This window comes from Lissotriton helveticus, chromosome 6 (assembly GCF_964261635.1).
Source record: "Lissotriton helveticus chromosome 6, aLisHel1.1, whole genome shotgun sequence".
NCBI classification, from domain to species: domain Eukaryota; kingdom Metazoa; phylum Chordata; class Amphibia; order Caudata; family Salamandridae; genus Lissotriton; species Lissotriton helveticus.
The window spans coordinates 1,377,567,076-1,377,586,414 of NC_136067.1; the positions used below are offsets into that span (position 1 = coordinate 1,377,567,076).

Here is a 19,339-nt window from a genome sequence, read left to right on the forward strand (position 1 = left end):
GAGAGAGCGGGAGAGTCCTCCAATGCATCACGTCGCTGTGAAGGCGTTCCAGCTGTGTCAGCACGTTCAAGCGGAGGAATCCGGTGTCGGATGGAGTGACCCAGATGCCCAAGTATCGGAACTCTGTACGCCAGAGTAGGCCCTCACAGTCTCCTGTAATTCGAGGCCAGGGCCCCGCCAGAACATAACCCAGGGACTTACTCCAGTTGATGCGATATCCGGAGTATTCCCCAAACGTGCGTAGCATGACCATCAGCCTCGATATGGACTCAGACGGTCTCTGGGTGTATAGCAAAATGTCATCGGCATATAACGATATGCGCTCCTCCCAGCCACCCCCCAGGTCCACTCCCCATATTCAGGGGTCCGCACGTACCCAATGTGCCAGTGGCTCCAGTGCCAGGGCAAAGAGAGTGGGGGAAAGAGGGCAGCCCTGTCTCATGCTGCGTCCCAGGTGGAATTCGCGCGACGTAGCCCCATTGACCCAGACTCTCGCCAAGGGCTCTGTCACCCAGGCACAGAAGTTAGCACCAAAGCCCATCTTCTGCAAAACTGCGTAAAGGTAACTCCATTCTATACTGTCGAATGCCATACAGGCGTCCAAGGACAGCAGTGCCGCCGGCACTTCCTGCCGCTCCGCAACTGCCTGCAAGACCCCAAATAGTCGGCGCAGATTGACTCGAGTGCTTCTATGTGGCATAAAGCCCGACTGGTCCGGATGGATGTTTTTACCACCGCACCTAGGCGGGTGGCCAGGATCTTCCCAAGAACCTTTGTTTCATAATTAAGGAGGGATATCGGCCTGTAGGAGCTGCATTCCCCGTGCGGTTTACCGGGCTTATGGATCACCACTATCGTGGCCAGCCGTAAATCCCTCGGGAGCTGCCCGGTCTCACGAGCCTCGTGAAACATGTTGCACTTGTGCGGTGCCGTGCGACTGGCCACACACCCAAATGCCTCTGCTGGGAACCCGTTGGGCCCCGGGGCCTTACCCGTCTGTAGGTCCCCCATGGCCTCCTCCACTTCCTTAACCGTGATATCGGCCTCTAGGATATCCCGGTCTACATACTCCAGTAGGGGAAGCCGCAAGGGGACCAGAAATTCACTACATTCCCTCTCCTCTCTAGTCGTGTGAGATCGGTAGACCTCCTCGTAGTAGCACGCGAACTCCTCCGCAATTGCCACGCTAGTGGTGCTGACCGATCCGTCCGCTCTATACCCGGCACCCAACTCCGCTCTCGGTCTCTCTTTTCCAGCCATGCAATCATTCTATTTGCCTTGTCTCCCAAGTCGTACACACGCCTCTGGGTGGCCAGTGCGTGCGCTCGCGCCTGCTCCGTCAGGACGTCCCTCAATTCCTTGCTTAGGAGGCGTACTGTATGCTGCCTGTCCTGTTCCTGTCCCTAAGTAAGCCCCGTCCTAGCCTCTAGAGCTCAGAGTTCCCCCTCCAGTCTTTCAACCTGCGCCTGTTTTTCCTTTGGCCGTCTCCCAACCTCGGCCTGTACAAAGTCCCTGGCTACTGTCTTATAGGCTTCCCATACCACCCCGGGGGAGTCCACAGACCCCACGTTGTCCTCAAAATAGTGGTCCACTCTCTCTCCAAACCTCTCCTGGAAGTCCCTATCCTTAAATAAAAAGGGATCAAGCCGAGGGGGAACGCTCAAATCGTGCCTGGGACCCACCATCTGAACCCCCACCGGTGAGTGGTCAGAGATCCCTCTGGCTTTGTGATGTCCGTCCCTAAAGAGGTTCACGCAGTCTGCCCTCGTGAATATGTAATCGATCCGTGAAGACCAGCCATGGGCCGCAGAGACATGTGTATATTGTGCCGCCTGCGGGTTGTGTGTCCTCCAGAGATCCACCAGACCCAGCGCCTGTGCAAAGTCCCTAAGGTGATTCGCCCCTCCCCTGCCTGGTGGGGATGGCAATCTATCCAACTCCCTGGCCATCACATCGTTCATATCCCCTCCCAGAACCAGTGCCCCCATGGGCATTTCCAGCAGTATCTTACCAATATCGGGGAGAGTAGTCGTGTGGAGCTTTGGGGCAATGTAAAGGGAACATAGGTTCAGAGTACGGCCCTCCCACTGCGCCGATATCGCTACATAGCGACCTAGGGGATCCAACCAACACCTTCCCAGGACCAGCGGCAGGGAGTTTTTAACCAGGATCCCCACACCCCTGGAGCCCGTAGTAAAGCCAGAGTGGGCCCGCAAAGTATACCCAAGGGCCTTGCAACGGTTCCCCAACAGATGTGTCTCCTGTAGGAGTACAACATCAGGGGAGTGCCTACGAAGATATTGAAGCACCACAGTGCGTTTGATTTTGTTTTGCAAACCGTTCACATTCCAGGACACTATGTCAATGTGTTGTGTCCGCGTCGTGTGTGGTTCAGCCATTTGGTCTGTCAAGCATAGGAAACAGGGACCAGACCTCACCTCCTTCCCCCTCCCATCCGCCAGCTGAGTGTGTCAATGGAGTCAAAGTAATCATATAACAGCAAAACAAACAGTAATAACTAGAACAAATCCCCCCAACCCCCCCCCCCCCCGCCTCAACCCCCCACCCTGCTACCCTGCTACTCCGGCCAACCGCGCCAGACATCCCCAACAGCAGAGCGCCTGTAGCCCTTAAAAAGAAAAAACTCAGGGGCTTGTGGTGCAACCAAGTCCGTCCTCCGGGGCCCCCATCCGACCCCCCCCATGACAGATTCCCATCTCCTCCACTAATTGTCTCATTCTGGAGCAGTGTCCCGCCACTGAGGCGTACCCACAGGAAGCACACCGGGGCCCCCCCGCCCCTGTGGAATTACGGTCCTTTAAGGACTTTGGCCATCCCCATTTGTTGCACAAAATTTCAACCCTGCCAACCTGCATGTTTTCTGAAGTAAACCAGCCCTACGCTAGTTTTAGTTTATTTGGTGAGAAGCAAACGTGGAGGAGGAAGAATTTCTCAGCAAATACCACAAATATTTGGCCCTATCAAGCTACATTTACAAATTATAACTCTGCCTTTAGAAACCCACTCAGGGCCATGCTGTTTCAATCACGTGAGACTTCTGTAGTAGGGGATCTCTGTGTATAGTCATAATCTAGTGAATAGTCCCGCCCATGTGCGAGGACCCCGGCAATCAAAAATAATCTCTTAAGTTGTCAAAAAATTGCAGAACTGCAAAGACACTTAAGAGAAAATTTAAAGACAAATAATGCAGCCTATATCCACAGGCTACACTGTCCAGTACTTCAACTAAAAATTCCACAAAAATCCACAAACAGCAAAGCCTGTCCAGATTTCCCTTGCTTTTACTGCAAAACCCCTCAGAAATGATAGAGAGGAAGGCCTGGACAGACAAGCCCCATAGGCTGCCATTATGTGGCTTAAATAGGATACTGTGCCTTTAAGAGAATCTTCCAGAACTTTCTCCCAGTATCCCAGAATGCATAGCAGGTCCAACTTAGTTTCAGTTCTTTTTTCCGGCTCCTGCTTACAGGACCCTGTGCATTGAGCTCCCCCTTTTTCAAGGGTTTATTGGATTTCTTGACACTTTTTGGGTTTAAAAGTGTTCTCATTTGATTCTTGGTGTTGCCTTTCACTTCTGTGTGTGTTTGTTCAGGCTTTTAGGGATCTAAAATGCCTGCTTTGTTCGACAAGTGCCCAGCATGTGGAAGGAAGAAGGCCAAGACTGACCCACACGACGTCTGCATTGTTTGCCTCCCTGATGAACATGTCCCTGAAGATTGTGACATCTGCCAGGCCTTTTCTACAAGGACCCTGAGGGAAAGACAGAAGATTAGGCTCCAAGGCCTAGAAGAGAGGCGTCTGCAGGCTGCAGGTGGGTCTGGGCAGGCTGGGAAGGCTCCCTCTGCCCCTGCTGAGGCCTCTGGGGGGCTCCCCAGAAGCAGGAAGACCAGCAAAAGGTCCCGGTCTCCGTCGACGTCGATAGCATCGACGACGACGTCGAGAGGGATGACGACGGTGTGTTCCCCTTCTCCCCGGGGCTCCGGGTCGAGACAGCGTGGAAGATCGACGTCGAGAGGCCTGGCCAGGCCGCCGTCGAAGTCACCGCCGACGGCTTCGTCGACGTCGTCGACGTCGAGGCATCGCCGTCGACGCAGACACCGGCGCTCGCCGTCGAGGCGACACCGCCGGTCGCCGTCGACCAGTTCGACGTCGAGGGGCTCCTCGGCGTCGAGGACCGCGAGGAAACGGTCATCGAGGAAGAAGGGTCGACGCTCGCCGCCGAGGTCTGACCGCTCGTCGTCGAGGGGGCGACGATCGACGTCGAGGAAGAGACACTCGACGTCGAGGAGATCGGCGTCGCCTAGGATCTCAACTTCCCCTAAAAGGCGCAGGAGGGATTCTGGCACCAAAAGTCACGCTGGATCTGATGAAGGACGTAAGAGGCGTCGTTCATGCTCTGGAGGGTCTGGATCAAAGGCCCCTTCCTCCAAGAAGTCATCAGGCACGATGTACTCGTGGTATATACGCCTACCAGGCCTGTGACCCCTCCTCCTCTACCGAAGGAGGCTCCTCCGGCTAAGCCGCCGCTCCCCTCCATGCCTCCTCCTTCTCCTGCGGGGCAGCCTCTGCCGCCGATCCCTCCTCATAGACCACCGAGGTCGGTGTCCCTGCCTCTGCTTCCGACACCTCCTAAGGGTACGCCTACCCCGAAACCCCAGGAGAGGCCGCGGAAGACTCCTCCGCGGAAACCGGTGGAGCGCCCACGCGATGGGAGATCGCGCTCCCGCTCCGGGAGAAGGGACCGTTCGCGTCACAGGTCTTCGACTCGATCTAGACGGCGCCACAGGAGACACAGGTCTCGGTCACGGACCAGGTCATCTGGGACCAGGGACTACTCCCCGACCTTGTCGGATTCACCGGACACGAGGGTGTCACCGGTCGACGATCTGGTGTCCTTCCAGGACGTGCTGCTACGGGGTGCGGCGAAATTGGGCATTACTCTGACGGTGCCCACTCCGAAGACTTCGATCATCTTCGAGACGCTCCACCAGAAGCATTTGTCTTGGCCGTTACTGCCACTGGTGCCGGGCCTGGAAGAACCGGCCCTGGACCTCTTCCTCACGCCAGCGGTGACTAAGGCAGCACCTTCGAGGCTGCAGAAGAAATACTGGGCTCCTGACTTGGACCCGGCCTTTCTGAGGCTGGAGCCTCCTCCAGACTCGGTGATTGTGACAGCGGCGCGCAAGCAACATGCCACCACACCGTCCTCCACGGTTCCGCCAGACAAGGAATCAAGGTGGTTGGATTCGTCTGGTAGAAGAGTTTGTGGGACCTCGGCGACCTCAATGAAGGCAGCTAGTGCCACTGCCTTGTTGAGTCGGTATGACAGAGCCCTCTGGGAATCACTTCAACAATTTGTGGAGCTTCTTCCACGGGACAAGCGGGAAGACTTCCAGGAGGTGCTTAACGAAGGGATGTTGGTGTCGAACCAAATCATCAGCGCGGCAGCTGACTCTTCTCTTCTGGCTGCGCATGGTTTCTGCCACGGAATTAACCAGCGACGACATGCATGGCTCCGCCTTACGTCTTTGAAACCGGACGCTCAGCAGAGGGTTGCTAATCTGCCATTCTCTGGCGAAACCCTGTTCGGGAAGCACGCGGACGATGAGATGGCCCGCATGAAGGCGGAAGCTGAAACGCTCACGGCGGTGGGTTTAGAGAAGCCCAAGGAGACCAAGAAGACGTACCGCCCGTTCCAACGGCGGTTCGGTGGTCAAGGCAGAGGGCGTGGCCAATCTTCTGGACAACAGCAGCAACAACAACAGCAGCAGTTCAGAAGACCATTCCAGAAACGCCAGAGGGGCAGAGGAGGCCATCAGTCGGCACCAGCGACTAAGGGCCGGGCCGGGTCTAGGCCCTGAGCACTTACTTCCCCGTCAACTGTTACCCGCTCCGGTGGGGGGAAGCATTCAATCTTTTCTGGCAGAGTGGAGAAAAATTACTCAGGACAAGTGGGTGCTGAATATTGTTTGCAATGGATACAGTCTTCGGTTCATCAGCCCTCCCCCATCGATTCCTCCGGCCGGCTCTCAGTATCAGCTGCGAGAGCTCCAGGCGGAGGCCGATATCCTGTTAAGGAAAAGGGCTATCGAAGTCGTACCTCTGTCTCAAAGAGGAAGAGGTCTGTACTCCCGGTTCTTTCTGGTTCGAAAAAAGGACAAGAACGAGTTCAGGCCCATTCTGGATTTGCGACAGGCAAACAAATGGATTCGCAGAGAGAAATTTCGCATGCTGTCGTTGCATCAGATTTATCCTCAGCTGCAACGGGGAGACTGGCTGTGTGCCACAGACCTCCAGGATGCGTACTTCCATGTGCCCATTGCACACAAACACAGGAAGTTCCTGCGGTTCCGAGTCGGCGCCAATCATTATCAATACACAGTACTGCCATTCGGACTGAAGTCTGCGCCGAGGACGTTCTCGAAGTGCATGGCTGTGGTAGCTGCACACCTGAGGAAGAACATGGTGTTTGTCTACCCGTACCTGGCGACTGGTTGATCAAGGTCTCCTCCTTCGCGGAAGCGCAAGCTCACTTCCAGAAGACGTGCGTTCTGTTGAACAAATTGGGGTTGCACATCAACATGGCCAAGTCGGTTCCGACTCCGGTCCAGTGCATTCAGTACTTGGGAGCCTCCATCAATACGCTGTCAGCAAGCGTGTCTCCTTCGGAAGAGCGACGTTTATCACTCCTTCGGAAGGCTCAGGCTCTTATGACCACTCCATCCACGACGGTGAGGACGGTGTCTTCTCTACTGGGATCGATGGCCTCTTGTATCTTCCTGACGCCACATGCACGGCTTCACATGAGACCGCTGCAGGAGTGCTTGGAGGATCAGTGGGATCAGAAGAAAGGATCTTGGGACGACAAGATACGACTGTCTCAGCATGCTATTCAGTCTCTGAGGTGGTGGTGTTCGAAGGAGGATCTCCTCAGAGGGGTACCTTTTCACAAGGACATTCCCACTCAGACTATCGTGACGGATGCTTCTCTCCAGGGCTGGGGAGCGCACTCCGGAGACCTACAGATTCAAGGGACGTGGTCCCCGACGGAGTCCACGTACCATATCAATTTCCTGGAACTCCGAGCTGTTCACTTGGCACTGAAGGCTTTTCATCCGTCCTTCCAGACCGACTCTCTGCTTGTACAGACGGACAACACGACCACGATGTACTACCTCAACAAGCAGGGAGGCTCGAGATCGCGCACTCTGTCGCAGGAGGCGCAGGCGATCTGGCACTGGCTTCTGGCTCGAGGGCTGACGATCACGGCTACACATCTGCCAGGTGTGCAGACTGATTCAGGAAAACCACAAATGGGTCATAAACGACGAAGTACTAGGAGAAGTCTTCGCAAGGTGGGGGACTCCAGACATAGATCTGTTCGCCTCCGCCGAAAACAGCAAATGCCGAGACTTCGCCTCCAGGTACTACCAGCCGGGGACGCTGGGGAATGCGTTATGGATCAACTGGTCGAACAGCTTTCTGTACGCTTTTCCACCCATTCCCCTGATTCCGACGGTTCTCATCAAGCTGTCCCAGTCCAGGGCACGGATGATACTGATTGCCCCGGAATGGCCCAGACAGTGGTGGTTCACGGACCTGCTTCACCGGTCTCTCCTTCCTCACATGCGGCTGCCGTGCAGGCCGGACCTTCTCGCGAAGTTCGGGGGGCTGATGTTGCACCCCAACCTCTCGTCTTTGAGTTTGGCGGCATGGCTCCTGAGATAGTGCAATATGGCCATTTAAATCTTCCTGCGGATTGTATGGACATACTGAAGGAGTCTAAGAGACCTTCCACTAGGACTTCTTATGCGTACAAGTGGAAGAGGTTTTGTATCTGGTGCAAGTCCAAGAACTATGACCCGACGACATGCAAGGAAGATGTCATCCTTCCTTATCTTCTACAGTTGGCGCAGTCTGGCCTTAATGTCCATTCTATTAAGGTTCATCTTGCTGCTTTGACTGCCTACAGGAAATGCCCTTCACAGACTTCCTTTTTCCAGATCCCTGTGATCAAAGACTTTTTGGAAGGCTTGAAGAAGGTGTTCCCTCCTGTCAGGCTTCCTTCGCCTTCATGGGAATTGAATGTGGTGCTGTCCAGATTGATGAAGGAACCTTTTGAACCTATTCATAAGGCTTCGTTGCAGCACCTGTCCTGGAAGGCGGCGTTCCTCGTGGCCATTACATCGGCCCGCAGGGTGAGTGAAATTCAGGCGCTGTGTTGCCAAGAACCTTATACTGTATTTCATGCTGCTAAGGTTGTTATGCGTACTCGCCCTAAATTTCTTCCCAAGGTTATTTCTGATTTTCATGTTAACCAGACCATAACTTTGCCTACGTTTTTTCAGAATCCTTCGTCTCCAGCGGAAAGGTCATTACATTCCCTGGATGTTAGAAGGGTGTTGAAATTTTATCTGGATAAGACCAAAGATATTCGTAGGTCTGACCAATTGTTTGTCAATTATGGATCAGTCAGGACAGGTCTTGCGACCTCTAAGCAATCTATCGCTAGGTGGATTGTGTCCTGCATACAGCTATGTTACCAAAAAGCTAATAAGTCCTTAGGAGGTAAGCCTAAGGCTCATTCCACCAGGGGCAAAGCTGCCACGACAGCCTTGCTCCGTAATGTTCCGATTGCAGAAATCTGCAAGGCGGCCACTTGGAGGTCGGTTCATACCTTTGCTAAGCATTACTGCTTGGACACTGATGCCAGGGCAGATGCTCAGGTTGGACAGGCTTCGCTGCGAAATCTGTTCGCACAATAGTGGTGTTACTTCTTTTTTCTCCACCGCCGCTTTGGTGTGGGGATGGGCTTGCCATTCTATTCACTAGATTATGACTATACACAGAGATATCCTACTACAGAAGGAGTAGTTTCTGTCCTGTAACTCCAGTTCTGTAGTAGGGGTATCTCTGTTATAGTCATAAGCGCCCTCCCGCCTCCCCGGTGGAGAAACATGTTCCTTTACGGAATGCGACAGGTCTGGGCGTGTTAAGCCTTCAAAAAGAACTGAAACTAAGTTGGACCTGCTATGCATTCTGGGATACTGGGAGAAAGTTCTGGAAGATTCCTATTTAAGCCACATAATGGCAGCCTATGGGGCTTGTCTGTCCAGGCCTTCCTCTCTATCATTTCTGAGGGGTTTTGCAGTAAAAGCAAGGGAAATCTGGACAGGCTTTGCTGTTTGTGGATTTTTGGTGGAATTTCTAGTTGAAGTACTGGACAGTGTAGCCTGTGGATATAGGCTGCATTATTTGTCTTTAAATTTTCTCTTAAGTGTCTTTGCAGTTCTGCAATTTTTTGACAACTTAAGAGATTATTTTTGATTGCCGGGGTCCTCGCACATGGGCGGGACTATTCACTAGCTTATGACTATAACAGAGATACCCCTACTACAGAACTGGAGTTACAGGACAGAAACTACTCCTTCTCATACTAGTGCTGGACAATTTACCTTGATCTTGTATAATGATCTGCTTTAGTGTTAGTGCTATGAGATCGTGTTAAATTCCACAAAAATTAGAAACCTAGTGTATCGAAACAGTTGAGCATTATCAACCAAACCTGAATAGGCACATTCTTATTAATCGCACCCTTGCTGTTAATTCTCCTTAGTCTTTTTAGGTCTCGCACCTGCGATGATTGCGAAGCGATGTCGCTGCGAGCCCTATTGTCGGCGGCTCTGCTTACAACGAGCTAAGGGAGACAAGAGATGTGCACGCGCCGCCTGCGGTAATCGGATCAGGTCGCGCGCGCGTTCACCATCTCCTGTCTCTCTTGTAAGCCTCAGCGCACAGCACACAGAGACACCCGCACGCGCGCGCAAGCACACACACAGACACTCGCGCACACATCCCCTCCCCCCCCCCACCAGTCATCGGGCTCTTTTTACACACGCACGCATACATACACACACACGCGCATACACGCACGCACACACAGACACACTCGCGCACAAACGCGCGCACACATCCCCCCTCACACCCCACTCACCGGGTTCTTTTCGCGTGTCCCTCTCTCCCTCGGCAGCCAGCGGGTCATTCTCGGCAACAGGCGGGGCTCTCCACGAGCACGGGAGCCCCGCTAATCTTCCGGCTGGCTTCACGAGCACAGGAGCACGGGGTAGGCTCCTGTCTGCTTCCTGTATTTTTGCGGCCCCTCCCCCGTCCCAACACAGGTTGCCTGGCTTCTTGTTCAAGCCGGGCTGCGGCGGTGAGTTTTTTTCAATACCTAACTTGTTTTATCAACTTGTCACTGGAGTGGATGACACGGGCTTCAAATGTGCCAAGCTTGCGTTTGGATGAAAGGGGGGTAGGTCGAGCCATCGCGCTTCATGCTGCATTCAGAAGGTATTTAACAACAAGGGGTGGTGATGGACAGAGTTTCTGAATTAAGCAGAATACTCTCACCCAGTCAAGAGATCAGGGCTAGATCCAACACCGTTTTTTAGCTCACTGCACCATCCCAGTTCAGAACCTGGCTATATGCAAATTAGTCTGTTCCTGTCCCAGTGCATGATGGGAACAGGGCAAACCAAACTACCAAGCCAATTCTTACACTGGGAAGGAAACATTCAGAAGGTGGCATCAGAGCAATGGAGTGGCTGTGGCGAAAAAGGGCGAACCCACGAGACATACAGCACCCACTTTATTTCAGGGCAATCAGCATGCGCACCATGGGCACAGCTCGGTGGGCACCGGGGGCGGGATGGGCCTGCGTTGTGGCCTAGAGAACTTTTTACTTTAAGGAGAGCCGTCCATCCCCCTGTTACACTTTAAAGGACACGTTCTTGTTTTATACAGGTGACTCGGACCCCAAGCCATCCAAACAATACAGTAACAAACGCTACTTTTACCAAATAGTGTGGCGCGGACACTCCCTACTCCTGGAGAGGGGGGCTGTGCCTGTGCGAGGGACACGTAACGGGGTTCTTGGGACTTTTGAGCAGTGGGTATGTGTGGTGTCGGCACTTGTGCAGTGCACACCAGCCACAAGTGACAATATGAACCTCCAGCGTGCGAGCACAAATGAAGCTGCTGTGTGAAGTTGGTGCAGGTTCGGCGGCGGCGATAAGCGATGCCCCATGAGTCTTGTACCTCCATCACCGTCCTTTCATTCACGTCCCTCCAGATTCCACGTCCCAGCGAGGTCCGCCGTCCTAGCTGGACGTGTTTCCAAAACACGGCAATTTCTCTCTCTTCCCTGCAAGTAAAAGGCCTCGAGTTAGCACCATTTCAAACGGAAACATACCACCGGGACCACCCCAGTGCGCTCCTGCGGCCAGGGCGCAGTTCTCTGGCTTACCATAAGCAGGTGTGGTTTCCGGTCCCTGGCTCTGGAGTTTGTTCGGCTCGGTTGGCGTGTGTTGGGATGGTCAAGGAGAAAATTTGCAGACTGTAAACTCTGGCTCGGGTTAAGCACCGATCATCCCTGCATAGAGCATGGGATTGTGAAGTGCCACTGCGTGCCCTCCTATCCACTGAACTGTAGACTGGGGCACCCCTCAGCCCTCCAAGGGGGGCAGCGCAGATACACACACTAGACCGTACTCTGGGAAGTGCTGCTATCCTGTTGAAAGGAGTTGTCCACCGACCGTGGAACTGAGCCACCTGAGCTCTAGTCCCTGCTCCCCTGCTTGGTAAGGGTGTGTGATCCTGGGCAGATAACGTGACTTTTTGTGCCCAAACTCTCTTCTCTGTCGAAGTTTATTTTAATAACACTGGATTGACGGGCACTTCTGAAGCCCACGTGCCATTAAACAGTCTATGCCCCGTGAAACGAGTTGAGAACATTAAAAAGGCGCACTTTACCTACACCAACGAGCGGGTACACGTATACTATATGTACGGTGTGCCCAGGGCAGCTGCTGAACAGTTCCACAGACGCCTCAGACCAGTAGTGGGCGCAGTGTAAGGGGTGCAGCTCTCTGCTCAGTGACAGGCCAACAGCCAGTTATAAACTCTTTGGAAATATCACCACAGTTAGGGAGCCCATCGTATTTTTTTAATGTATTAATAAAGTTTTATATAGCCCGAACATGACCCTTGCGGGTATCGGAGCGCTTTACAATAATCAACGCTTCAGCATCTGTGCTAGTGGTGGTGGTAAGCCCGAGGAAACATGATTTCTCCAGTATAAGACAATCTATTGCGTGGTTGGGGTCGGGTGGAGGAGGAAGGGAAAGGGGTGCATTCTGAACACTAGTGCGTTTAGCTTGTTTGCACTTATTGGTCGATTTCCATTTTTGTCATTTTGCTCTTGCACAGAAGAGATTGTTTATAGAATAAACACTGAGAAAAGCATTTACAATGCAATATGGCATTGTAAATGACAATGCCTTTTATGTACGTGTTAAGAAAACCTGCAAAGTTCAAAGTGTGTGTTTACACACCGCTTGCAGGTTTTCCAAACACATAAATAAAAGGCATTGTCATTTACAATGGCAATAGCTCAAACTCTCGCAAATGCGAGACCTATTGCATTGCAAATGCTTGTTAGTAATAGGGTATATTACCCCATTGTCTTACTGACATCTGGCGTCTGCCTGAGAATAGATTTTAATTGAGTTAAGAGAAAGCCACACATGGCTGTAGTAAAAGAAAAACTTGTAGTTTGGGTGAGATGTCTTTTTTTTTAGCTAAGGATTACATATGTTAGTTTTAACATGCCTGTGTATTTGTACATTTCTGTCTGCATACATATTTATTCTTTTTTCCAGAACCAAAATTAAAACGATTGAAACACAAGCGAGGTGATGGCCCTGACAGACTTCGGAAAGTACTGTTAACCACTCAATTGAAGGTGGGCAAATGGCTCTCTCTATTGTGGACATCATTGTTTCTACATGTGCACGAGTTCACTTTAGATTGCTGCATAATAAACCAGTGAAGCCTGTATTTGTTTTGTTGATTCTTTTAATTTTCAATACCTTTGTGTTTTGAACACCACGTGGTCAATGTATTTTCTTTGAAGCATTTATATTTGTGACAACTTGTTTACCAAATGTATTCCATAACTGATAAGTCCTGCATACTTTAAATGGTATGTGAGTTCACATCTTTTCTTTTCCACATTGCATTCCAGTGCATTAATAAAGTCATTAGGGCTGACCTTCTAAAGGCAAGTGCAAACCTGTTGGCTTTGCCAATGCTTCTCTGCATTGGTGCTTGTTCGCGTTATTTTTGTTTATTTTTTATTTTTACTGTGCTGTTTTGGAGTGGCCACAAGCCATGTTCGAACTGCAACATAACAACGCCGAAGTGGTTGCCAGTGAATCATGATGCTTGCATGCACCTGGTGACCATCTTCGATCTTGTTGTTACAATAAAAATAAAGTGCATTGGCAAGCCTAAAAGTTAGTGGCCCTGGAAAAAATAGGCAGCAGGCAATCTTGAGGAGTTGAACAGATGGATATGAGATGAGAGCCCTCACAGCGGAGGGGAATAAAAAAAGTAATTGAAGTGGGGAGCAGCTGACTAATCGGGCAGGGAAAGTAGAAAGGTAAAACTGGGGAGCGGAAGCTAGGGAGAAGTAAACTGGTGATTGAGAAGTGAGAGATGACATTCTTCCAAGATGTGCTGAAGGAAATAAAAAAAGAGTCCCTTACTTCAGCAGTGGAAGGATAAAATCATCCGGTCAGAAGCACTGTAAAAAATAAATAACCCAGGGCTGTTCACACACATAAATAGAGAGAAAAGCCATTGATTCAGTAAGGGGCAGGGAACTGAGTTGGACAAGAAAGCCATCCAATCATTAGCAAGAGTTTGACCCAACGCTCAGTCTATATATTGTATTGTAGACAATAGATCTTGGATAACAGACAGTAGAAGCTTTCTACAAGTGAGACTTAAATATAAGTACATTTTTACAAATGTACAGCATTTAAACTTTTTTGTCAATTTGTGTACATTTCCATGTAACTAACTCAGAATGTTCTCATGGCTTTGGAAAATGGAAAATAACATACAGTAAATGCATAGTGTTAGTATAAAATGATGCCCTGCAATGGGTTTTCTAATCCTTTGTGTGAGTGAGATAGATATACACACTCACACTCTCTCTCCTTTCACTGCCCCCACCAAGGTGGGTTCTCGAATAGGTGTAGAGACTGCATTCTTACATTTGTGTGTGTTATTTGCACGTACAACTATCTATTTCCAGTCACTAAAACTCTCTGTTTTGTAGCCTCAAGAAGGTGCCTCACCCATCTGGATGATGTGCATATTGCGGAGCCTGGAATGGAATGTAACCAGTGCTTCTACATGGTCTTCCTTCACTTTATGCATTAGGATGTTTGTACGAAAAAGTTACTACCTTCAGTGATGCCTTTTCTGGTAGAGACTCTAACCGCAGATTCCTGACCGTAGAATATTCCAAGACGTCAGACTGGATCCAGAGAATCTTGAGCGTGTACCTCAGGGCGCCAGTAGGTGGCATCGAGTGGCTCTGCATCCGCGTTTCCTTTGGAAGTGAGGTGCTCTTTGCCTAGTCAGTCGCCAACCCGGGGCTCTGACATCAGTTTCTTTTGTGAGTATTTTCATGACAAAAACGCGGCGCCGCGACTGAATGATGTGTGACCAGCATGCAGAATTTAACAGGAGGTTGTGGGAGATGAGCCATTTCGCTGAACTGGGAGGATGGGAGTGGTGGTGAGGAATATGCAGTTAGTCTCTACTAGAACAAGCATTTACAATGCAATGGTTTTGCCTTTGACAAAGTTAGAGCGATTGGCATTGTCAATGACAAATTTTTTATTTATGTGTTGGTTTTGAAAACAGATAAATTAATGCCATTGTCATTTACAATGCCAATAGCATAATCTCACGCAAATGGACGATGGTTACAAAAAATTTTGAAAAGTGCTCTATAGAATCAGGGGGAGTTGGGGAGGGATAATGAATAGAGATAGAGCCAAGAAGGAAAAACAAATTAGGGTGAGAGAGAGTGGTGCATTGGAGAGAGTTAGCAGTGTGTTGAAAGGGAGAGTGAGTGACGGGATGAGAGAATGAGCAGAAGAAAGAGAGGCAGTGAGAGAAGGAGAGTGTGGTGAAAGGGAAGAGTGAGTGATGGGATGAGAGTATGTTTGTACTTGTAAATATTACAGTGGTTTTGGTGGCCTCAACGAGGTCCTGAGAGAATATTGTAAATTATGAAATTAATTCATAAAATTAAGTCTGGAGAAGGTCTCGGTTGAATACCATATAGGTCAATTTTATTAGAATTTAAACAGAGAATAAATAAAGAAATTTGTAATAGCGATAATGAATTTCTTATCAGGTGCTCACATATGTGACAAAAAGTGCTCAAAGTGACTTTAGTGAATTAAAAAACATTTATATACATTTATATACAAAGATGTCACCACAAGGGTATTCCCACACAAATTATATACAATAAAAAAGGGGGGGGGAAATTTTCCTTGAGTTTGTCGACGGCGTTTCGATCTAGGTTGGTTTAGATCATCATCAGGACGTGAGCTTCCCTGAAACTAATAATAAAATTAAATTTTAGTCCTAAGGTATTGTACACAAGACCAAGAAATTACTTTGAAATTCTCCAGGTAATGATTCTAGAAATGTGGCATTATTAAATTGCCCTCGCTTTCTTGGAAAAACCTTTTTCCTAGCTGCACACAAAAGGGGGGCCGTGCTGGCATTGACAGTCACAGACTCATTTACGCGCTTTAGTGTCTTTATGGACTTATTTAAGTCTTGGACTTCTAGACGGTATAGAAATCAATTATACTAGACCCAGTTTTATTATAGGCTAGATTACGCGCTTTGCTTTGCTAAGTTTTTGAACTTACTTCGAGAAGAAACACTTTAATTCCTAGGCGGCAGGAGAAATAAATCAGGCCGATGTCGTAATACTGCCTATCTAAAATTAAAAAGATGGTGATTACATTTACAGTTTGTGGAGGGGACAGTGAATGGCCCAGATAAATTAGTTTAAACTCAGCACTTACACGTGATTTATGCAGTAAGCGCCAAAGATTGCACAGTTTAATGTTGTTATTTAGGGTCTTGGGATGAGAGTATGAGCAGAAGAGAGAGAGGCAGTGAGAGAAGGAGAGTGTGGTGAAAGGGAAGAGTGAGTGACTGGATGAGAGTATGAGCAGAAGAGAGAGAGGCGGTGAGAGAAAAAGAGTGTGGTGAAAGGGAAGAGTGAGTGACGGGATGAGAGTATGAGCAGAAGAGAGAGAGGCGGTGAGAGAAGGAGAGTGTGGTGAAAGGGAAGAGTGAGTGACGGGATGAGAGTATGAGCAGAAGAGAGAGAGGCGGTGAGAGAAGGAGAGTGTGGTGAAAGGGAAGAGTGAGTGACAGGATGAGAGTATGAGCAGAAGAGAGAGAGGCGGTGAGCGAAGGAGAGTGTGGTGAAAGGGAAGAGTGAGTGACGGGATGAGAGTATGAGCAGAAGAGAGAGAGGCGGTGAGAGAAGGAGAGTGTGGTGAAAGGGAAGAGTGAGTGACGGGATGAGAGTATGAGCAGAGGAGAGAGAGTCAGTGAGAGAAGGAGAGTGTGGTGAAAGGGAAGAGTGAGTGACGGGATTAGAGTATGAGCAGAAGAGAGAGTCAGTGAGAGAAGGAGAGTGTGGTGAAAGGGAAGAGTGAGTGACGGGATGAGAGTATGAGCAGAAGAGAGAGAGTCGGTGAGAGAAGGAGAGTGTGGTGAAAGGGAAGAGTGAGTGACGGGATGAGAGTATGAGCAGAAGAGAGTCAGTGAGAGAAGGAGAGTGTGGTGAAAGGGAAGAGTGAGTGACGGGATGAGAGTATGAGCAGAAGAGAGAGAGGCGGTGAGAGAAGGAGAGTGTGGTGAAAGGGAAGAGTGAGTGACGGGATGAGAGTATGAGCAGAAGAGAGAGAGGCGGTGAGAGAAGGAGAGTGTGGTGAAAGGGAAGAGTGAGTGACGGGATGAGAGTATGAGCAGAGGAGAGAGAGTCAGTGAGAGAAGGAGAGTGTGGTGAAAGGGAAGAGTGAGTGACGGGATGAGAGTATGAGCAGAAGAGAGAGTCAGTGAGAGAAGGAGAGTGTGGTGAAAGGGAAGAGTGAGTGACGGGATGAGAGTATGAGCAGAAGAGAGAGAGTCGGTGAGAGAAGGAGAGTGTGGTGAAAGGGAAGAGTGAGTGACGGGATGAGAGTATGAGCAGAAGAGAGTCAGTGAGAGAAGGAGAGTGTGGTGAAAGGGAAGAGTGAGTGACGGGCTGCCGAAGATCACACGCGGTCCCTCGCCTCATGATTGGTTTCCCTGTGGCTCACATTACCCAGAGCAGGGCTGCTCCCCAGTGTGAGGGATCGCGGATTGCAGTGGTGCTGGTGGTGGGCGTCTGTGGGGCCCATCCCCGCCTGCTGCCCCCCCTCCCTGAAGTGTATGCATCTCAGCTGGAGCCGCAGCTTGTCACACTTCACTCCCCCTCCCTCCTGCACCCCCGCCCCAGGCCCTCTCAGCTGGCTCACGTAGTGCCGCACAATCCCGGACAAGAAATGCTTATCGCCGTGCCTGATCTGGAAATGTCGTGGTCCATCACCCTCCCACCCCTGGAAAAACATTGTGTACAGCGCATGCTCACATACAAGAATGTTTTCAAATGTTATGGGAGGGGGGTTATCATTGAAGTATCGTGTTCTGTAAATGTTTAACGACAACTGATAACAAGGAGACTGTTACAGAAGCCAACTGCTCAACGATAATCAGGCGTGCGTACATGTTTTCACTGTATGGCTGACTTCCTAAAGATGCATCTGTTTTACTATACGTCCCAGCGTCACCCTGAAGTGAAATAAAGTAAAACCTGAAGTGACTTTCCTGTACACTGGCCCCTCGGCAGAAACCATCCCCTTTTTGCCGATCCTGAAAAGCATCATACTTTCACCCGTGTCTTCCGATGCTGTACACCGCTTCACAGTTAAAGGGGCAGCTCAGCCTCAGGGACACAGCAAAACGTTGCGCACCCGTTCAAAGCACGGCCTGTGTAGGAAGGCGTGTGCCTTCAATGCCGGACCAGATTCGGGGGCGTTCCCGAGACTGACGTCACCAAAAGGGAAAAATTCTCGGGAACGCCCCCGAATCTGGTCCGAGATTGACGGACAGAGCCTTCTCCCAATGGCTAGCCTCCATTTATGGAGCTAGCCAATGGGAGGAGGGGGCGGATACCCGACCCCACATAGAGATATCAAGAGATATCATTAGATTTTGCTAGCGCATGCGTACTTCGTACGCATTGCGTAGGCAAAACCTAAAAAGCATTACTGGACAATGAATCTTTCGAACCTAGCTCCCTCCACTTCCTAACTCCCTTACTCTGAATTGGAACTTTCCCTAGTACTTTATTACTCATAATAAAACACACTCAACCCTGGGTCTGGATAGAGAAATGGAAAGAAGAAAAAGAGTTGGTGTGCCTCTCTGTGGTGGGGTATTCCCTTTAAAGGACGAGTTCCCTCACCGACCAAAGGTAGCATGCTTTATCATTGGGAACCTCCTCGCACAGTGATGCCCAGTCCCAAAGATAAAGCAAGTATTGTCTAAAAGAAACCGGTTACGTTTTCAAAACTATGGCTCTCTGCTCCTAGTAAATTGTTAGGTTGAGGAGTTGAGGGTCTAGCACTTACTCCACTAAGATGTTCGCAAACATGATCTGATAAACTCCAAAGTCTAAGGTTAACTATTTATTTGGAGTTTTTGTAGAGCACTAACAACCACAAATTGCTACCCAATTAAAAGGTTCTGTAGCTAATATGTTTTAAATGAAATATTAGGTACAGTGAGTTGAACAACTGCAGAGGTAGTGCAGATGTAAGAATTGTAGTCGATCCTCCCATTGAAAGACAACTTTCTCAAGGCTTGTTGTGATAATTGTAAATCAACGAAAAGACAACCCTGTTCTTCTCTAATATGAAGATAACCAAGGGCGCGTAGTAATTCTCGGGACGTGAGCTGGAAGTTGGTTTTACTTCTGGCTATGGCCTGAAGAACGTTACTTAAAGAAGCTTTACTATATGGCTTTGATTTGTCTATCATAACAATCTTTCGGATTACTGATTCCTATACAGATGACTATATTATTTCATTCCGACTATTGAATTCTATCAGAATGACCACGTGCTCTTGGTTATCTTCATATCAGAGAAAGACAGGGTTGTCTTTTTGTTGATTTACAATTATCGCTACAAGCCTTGAGAAAGTCGCCTATCGACTAAACACGTGTTTGCTTGTCATACCGAAGTGTCAACACTCTTGAAAATCTACGTTTAGGCCCATAATAAACATTTTTTGTAATGATTCCTGCTTAGATTACTTGTTTTTTAACTTATCCCATCAA

The 19,339-nt window shown here is 49.7% G+C and overlaps 1 protein-coding gene across 2 annotated transcripts in view; it reads left to right on the top strand.

Moving 5' to 3' along the window:
* Positions 1-19,339, top strand: part of REV3L (REV3 like, DNA directed polymerase zeta catalytic subunit) — a 954,247-nt gene that overhangs the window by 611,696 nt on the left and 323,212 nt on the right. For both annotated transcript variants that reach the window (XM_078649145.1, XM_078649144.1), the window contains exon 15: positions 12,741-12,823. In XM_078649145.1, the coding sequence (XP_078505271.1) occupies positions 12,741-12,823 (83 nt within the window). The remainder of the gene's footprint in view (positions 1-12,740; positions 12,824-19,339) is intronic.